Here is a 6,730-nt window from a genome sequence, read left to right as displayed (position 1 = left end):
ACCCATTGGAGATGTTGTATGTTAAGGTGTTGGTTGATGACATGACATATTTTACCAACAAGCTAACATACAAACTTTTGGAGATGCCCTTAGGGACATTTTTTGTCCCGGGAAACACGTTATTGGGATCTGAAAGAATTGCTCTATAAGCTCATTTTTTAGGGACGTCCACCCTGGCACAGCTATATTTTTTTTTAGTAAGGCACAGATAGTTTTTTCAAGGCAGATATCCTTTCCTGCTGTGCTGGAGTTCGGCCTCCAGCTCCAGGTACGTGGACCGAACGGCCTGGAACGTATTGTCAGTAAGTCGCAGCGGTACACCGTCAGGGTCAGGATTCTTTACCACCTCTGCAAGAAAGAAGGCAGCCCGATTTGACACCCGTAGACTCGCCTCCTTCCTTCCCTTCCCTCTGTCCACAGCCGAGGCGGAGGACTAGGCGATTCCAACCGGCGGCGGCGAGATGAAGCTCACCGTGATGACCGCCGACGAGCAGTTTCTCAACCTCGACGTCGACCCCGACGAATCCGTAAGCCTCTGTCCCGCCCCCCTCAGTCCCTCCTCTACTTGCCCCCCATCTCGATCTTGGCGGGCTATAAAGGTTGCTTCCTTGGCCAAAATTCGGGTGGCGAGCTCGCGAGAAGGCCGTGAAATTCCGGCGAGAAAGCGGGACCCGCAGCGGCCCGCAATTCACTCCCCGCGGCGTGCTGGTGCCTCGTGCTTAGGCGTAGAGTTCGATCGGATCTTTAGCTGCCACAGCTGCGGTGTCTTGGTTTGGCTAGAATCGTGCGAGTCTTCTGCTCGTGGAGCTAAAACTGAGCTGTGATTGCGATCCATGGATGCGAAATCTGTGCGGCTTTTGGCTGAATTGTGCGCCCTGCGTGTTTTGCAGGTGGAGAATTTGAAGGCGCTTCTTGAGGTGGAGGTGAGACGCGCCAGCGAAATCTTGCTTCAGGTTTCTCTTCCTGGTTTTGCCTTGACTGGTTTGACCTCACATTGTTGGTTTTGGGTGTCTGTGCGTGGCTAGACTCAAGTGCCGTTGCAGCAACAGCTGCTTCATTTCAATGGCAAGGAGATGAACAATGCCGAGAAGCTCAGCGCCATCGGAGTCCATGATGGTGATCTTGTTATGATGGTTGCCTCCAATAATAGGTTCGGTTGTTGTTTTTCGACATCTCTGGTTGTTCTCCAGGGAATTTCTTGAGGGGGTTATATTCCTACTGTTTATTATGCCTGATATGATGCTTCTAGTCTTGCATGTGACGTCTTGTTTTCTTTTATTGGTACGTCGAGATGGTTTTCTTCTTTGTAGCTGTCAGTTCTAATCTTGATATATCACAATCACAAATCAGAACCGGCATGATGTTGGAAGAGATGCACTACATTTTTTATAGCTTAACTAATCATCATAAATTTTAGCGCCATTGCAATGACAATGCTTTCTACTACTGGCTAATTTCTTGGGTCAATAATTTCAGGACATCTCAGGATATTATGAGGTTAAATCCTGATGGATCGGCAGTAAATCCTCAAGCTTTCCAACAACATATTCGTGGTGATTCACATCTCATGGCGCAACTCCTTCAGGTAAAACTTTGCTGGTAGCTTTGTTGATTTATCAATATTGGCCAGGTTATAATTCCCAGATGCTAGTTGCAGAAAATATGTTAATTTCTTTTGTTTGCACCGATGTCTTTTTAATTTGCAGAATGACCCTTCGTTAGCTCAAGCCATCCTTGGAGATGACATCACTGAGTTGCAAAACATCTTGCGGTCACACCACCAACAAAGACTACAACTGAAACGCAAACAGGAAGAAGAGCTTGTGAGTATCTCTTGGGCTAATCGCTAGTTTCTATTTGGGTGCATTTAAGTCTAAATTAAGTAATCCACTCACATTTTCTTAAGTCTCAATCGATTCAGAAAACTGAAAAATGCAACTTGCACTTTTCTGCCCAGTTGCAACTTTTTGCACTTTTCTGGAACAAGAAGTGCAAGTTGCACTTTTCAGTAAGCGGAAATTGCACTTTTCTGAATCGATAAGAAAATCTCAGTCGATTGAGACTTAGCAAAGCTATTTCCCCCCTGATAGTTATTTTATGTTCTTAGTGACAAAAAAAGTTGAGAACATACGCTTCTGCTTGCATTAATTCCATAACATTTGTATAAATATATTTCCATGCTGTTACACCTATATGCTGTAAAATTTCACATCTTGTAAGTTCTCTTAGATAGATATATTTGACCAATTCACGAGATGGTAGTTCCATGTTCTTTTTCTTGCTGTGTTCTACTTTTGCAAACTTGCTGAATAATAATAGGTTAAGTCATAGATAATTATGATTTTTTTCAGGCCTTATTGTATGCTGATCCATTTGATGTCGAGGCTCAGAAGAAAATTGAAGCTGCAATTCGGCAGGTAGAAACTTTTTTGTGAGGATAACACCTCTTGACTGTTTATAGGCTTCTCATATGTGATGAGGCAAATGTTAAATATCACAATCATCATTACATGACCAACCCAAGGGATGGCTTATTTAGGTTAGAGTGCGGTGCTTATCTCTTAAGCCGCTGTGGAGAAGCAGTCATAAGAAGGTTATAATCAAACTAAATGTAAATGAATTTGGTTATCCAAATTGTTGTCCTCATCTTTCATTCAATATGCTCTGCGATAGAGAAGATGGACCTTGGTCCACAGCAAGGCAATTTGGTTAGGGTAAAGGTCCACTCGCCCTCAACAATCTGCCGACAGGGCTCTTTCCTGACGTGGAAAGAGAGGCTCTGAGGCTGAGAGAACATTTTTATTTATTTCATTGCTTGATCGAAGGTTTATATACACATTGGACCTTTATTATACTCAGGAGCAACTGACTTGATCCACAAGTTGGATCTCAGTTCAAACTCAAGTCCGAACCATAACTCTACGTTCCTATTTCAGTTGGACTCTTCCTTAACTTAACTATTCTTTCTAAATTCTAATAGACCCAACCGTATCCAACAGAAATACTTATAACTTGAGTTATTCCTTTTCTTAACCTTCCTATCTCTAACATAACCTATACAATGCATATACGGATATGTTTATCTCTTGCTGTCTTGTGGACCCACAACAAAAACAAAAATGTATCTGTTTGCAACTTCATCAAGAGAAAAATTTAGCCAAACATGTACTTATCTAAAAGCAGCTCAACCCAATGGGGTTATCAAAATCCACAGCAATGCCAAACAAGCCTTAAGAATGCTTATCATAAATGTAGGGATAGACATGTGACTGAATATAATGAAGAGTCAGAGTGGTGCATAGTGCAAAAGGGGAATTTCTTTTTTCATGCATGTAAGTACGTAACTTCTGCTAGCTTTCATGGTTGGATAATATTAAAATATTACTCCCTCCGTTCCTAAATACAAGTCTCTTTAGAGATTCCAATATGGACTACATACGGAGCAGAATAAGTGAATCTACGCTCTAAAATACGTCTATATGCATCCATATGTAGTCTGTATTGAAATCTCTAAAAAGTTTTATATTTAGAACGGAGGGAGTAGTTGCTACCATGTCATATGCTTTTTATGTAAAATGATGTGCACACAAAAGCTTTGCTCTGTCTTACTGTGTTTTATACTCCTGTTCACCTCGGCAATCTTAGTTAGATACCTGACGTTCTGAGTACTTGTAATTTGTCATCCAGAAAGGCATTGATGAAAATTGGGAGGCTGCTATAGAGCATAATCCTGAAGCATTTGGTCGAGTGGTATGTTGACTCTTTAGTAAGTCCGTATGCTTCTGTTTTACATGCTATTCTTATTTATTAACTGACCAGCATTCTATTTCAGGTTATGTTGTATGTGGATATGGAAGTCAATGGAGTACCTTTGAAGGTATTATGTTATTTCATATATCTATTTGTAGATAACGAGCATGGTGAACAGCTGAGCATTGCCTGTACTCAAAAGCCCAAACAATATTTTTAAATGATATTTTTATTATCAGAGAGCTTGTATGAACTTTGCTATAACTCCTTTCATATATCATTGTTGATTGCATCAATCTTAGCTAAATAACTGCAACACAATATTTTTCTTTTGAGAAGAACACAATCTTGTTTTAACATTTGCCGATTGTATCATCTACCCCAATGGTTTATTCTTGAAAGTTAAATCTTCCTTTTTATTACTTGCGTTTAGTCTACGAACTAAAAGATATGCAATAACGGGATACAGATTTATTTAGATGCTTGATTGCATCTTGCTACTTGTTTTGTATACACGATCTCTTAGCTTTTCTTTCATCTACAGGCCTTTGTTGACAGTGGAGCTCAGTCAACCATCATATCAAAAGACTGTGCTGAACGTTGTGGGTATGATTATAAATTAAAATGTTGTTATTGCAACTGTTTAGTATTTCATATCTCATATGATCATTCTGCGTGTATAAGTCATACATATTTAAGTTTATCTTATTATCATACAATGGAATTTTACTGTACAGGCGAATGAAAATCATTCTCTGGAGACATTCGCTGAAATGCATCCCATGCCATGTACAACTGATCACATAATCGAGTATCATTTGCAGGCTACTCAGGCTCCTTGATCAGCGTTACAGAGGGGTTGCTATTGGAGTTGGTCAATCGGAGATACTTGGAAGAATACATGTAGCGGCAATAAAGGTTTGATATTGTAAATTGCTGTACCAATGTCAAAATTTCCAGTCCTTTTGAGAATGATCCATTTTGTGCGCCATGACTTTGGACGTGCTGTAATGCTATTTGAGTCATTGAAAATTTACAGTCTGAACAAGCACTATTTAGCCTAGAGAGACATAGTAATAATATAATACCAAACTCATTACTCGGGTACAAAATTATGATTTTGATTGTTCTACAATATGTTGTCTATGTTTCACAAAGAGGATACTCCGTAAGTTGAATCAGAGCCTTTAGTACTTTCTTCAAACCTAATGCCATATAACTTTCATCATTATGAGAATTCATCATGTAGTGACAGTAATTCACAATACATTGCTATGTTTGGACAGATAGGCCATGCTTTCTATCCCTGTTCCTTCACAGTATTGGATGCTCCCAACATGGAATTCCTTTTCGGGCTTGATATGCTGCGGAAACATCAGGTAATTGCATGGCTAAGTTTTGGAACAAGTCATCGCATCTAACTCACATCCCATACTGACACGTTTTGTTATCCAACGCAGTGCATAGTTGACCTAAAGGACAATGTCCTTAGAGTAGGAGGTGGTGAAGTGTCAGTGCCCTTCTTACATGGTTAGTAGCTTGCCTATTTCATGTTTTTGTTCTCTAGTTTTAGTTCTTTATGATTGCATAATGAAGTATACTATTGAGTAAGTTGAGATATTTTATTATTAGTTTTTTTGCAATACTGAACATCCCTATATATTCTATATCATCTACTTCTACATTTTGCAAGTCTCGTTTTTTCAATCCCTCTAATATGGTATCTTCAGAGAAAGACATCCCTTCACATATACGCGATGGAGAGAAATCGTCGAACCTAGCATCTTCTAGCCAAGGAGCAGCTGGAGTAAGCAAAATTTACTGCTTTGCATAAATCAGCCTTGGTTTTCCTGTAATCATATTAGAGGTACGGGAGTAATCATCCGTATATCCTTATTTACTCTATATCATCAGGAATCGTCAAAGGCACGTGGGAAGACTCCTGATGTGCCACCGCCATCCTCTCCTGCAGGTTAGTTTTCTGGTGCTCGTGTGTAGTCCCTTGACTTAGAGAACTGTGATCTTGTGATAACTTTTAGCCTATCGAATTGCTGATTAACTGCGACCAACTTTGATTTCCTTTGTAGGAGCTCCAGCTGTAATTCCTCCACAGGTGTCAATTTTTTCTTCACAATTGTGGTCTTCTATACATTTGTTTTCTTTTGAGAGTGCATGAATTAGATTGATCTTGACCATTTTAAGAACCCTTGTCAGGGAGGAGATTTTGAAGCGAAAGTCATAAAGCTCGTGGAACTTGGATTTGACCGGGCATCTGTAATACAAGCACTCCAGTTGTGCAACGGCAACGAGGATCAGGCAGCTGGGTACTTGTTTGGTGGTTAGAGTCTTTAGAGCAGACCTTCTGCTCAACATTTTCTCGATTTGAACATTTATACACACACACTGATCAAGGAGATGTGGCGTCCTCCATTTGAGGAACTAAAACTTTGTGTGTGGCAAATACAGGCTTGGTAGGGATGATTCGTATTCTGTCTTCAGTGAGAAAAAAACGTTTTCTTTCTTTCATTATCAGATACAGAGATTGTAGACATTGAGTGCAAACACAATCGAAAAGATTGTTTTTGTACTCATTCTCATCCATTTGCTAAATTTTCAGTTATCGAGATTGAACAAAATCAATCTATTGCAAAGCAAGAATAACCCTACTTGCCTTTTAGCGCGTATGCCTAGTACTTCGTCTTGTGTTCGATAGTCTGCATTAGGTCCAACCAGGCCTGTGATATGCAGTTTTCGCCCGTTTGTTTGCACCCTGGGTTTGGCCAAGTAGGGACACTCGAATCGGCCTTTTTTCATAGCCGAGCCTGAGTGATGCAACTTGAGTCACGTGGGGGTCTGAGGTTGTACACGAGGAGCCGTGCTCGAAATGTTGTGTTGCTTCCTAAAGTGCCGCCACCGTTGCCCTTCTCTCACCGCTCACTCCTGCCATCTATCAACATTTGACACACCTGGAAATTAGAAA

General features: G+C 40.4%; 1 protein-coding gene across 1 annotated transcript; it reads left to right on the top strand.

The window, feature by feature from the left end:
• Positions 1-350: 350 nt before the first annotated feature.
• LOC119323124 (protein DNA-DAMAGE INDUCIBLE 1-like) lies at positions 351-6,386 on the top strand. Its single transcript, XM_037596701.1, has 16 exons — positions 351-527; positions 891-923; positions 1,026-1,150; positions 1,477-1,585; positions 1,707-1,823; positions 2,352-2,417; positions 3,688-3,750; positions 3,833-3,877; positions 4,295-4,356; positions 4,575-4,668; positions 5,037-5,129; positions 5,211-5,280; positions 5,481-5,557; positions 5,665-5,722; positions 5,838-5,863; positions 5,965-6,386. Exons 1-16 carry the CDS (start codon positions 462-464, stop codon positions 6,091-6,093), a joined length of 1,233 nt encoding a protein of 410 aa, XP_037452598.1. The 5' UTR covers positions 351-461; the 3' UTR covers positions 6,094-6,386.
• The last annotated feature ends 344 nt before the right edge of the window (positions 6,387-6,730 follow it).

This window comes from Triticum dicoccoides, chromosome 6B (assembly GCF_002162155.2).
Source record: "Triticum dicoccoides isolate Atlit2015 ecotype Zavitan chromosome 6B, WEW_v2.0, whole genome shotgun sequence".
Lineage (NCBI taxonomy): Eukaryota > Viridiplantae > Streptophyta > Magnoliopsida > Poales > Poaceae > Triticum > Triticum dicoccoides.
This window is presented reverse-complemented; position numbering and strand designations above follow the sequence as displayed.

Bases quoted from the DNA above. Each gene is read 5' to 3' on its own strand.
- LOC119323124 (XM_037596701.1), top strand. From the start codon at position 462: ATGAAGCTCACCGTGATGACCGCCGACGAGCAGTTTCTCAACCTCGAC. The intron at 1,824-2,351 runs GTGAGTATCTCT...GATTTTTTTCAG, and splicing joins GCAAACAGGAAGAAGAGCTT to GCCTTATTGTATGCTGATCC. The intron at 5,558-5,664 runs GTAAGCAAAATT...CTATATCATCAG, and splicing joins CTAGCCAAGGAGCAGCTGGA to GAATCGTCAAAGGCACGTGG.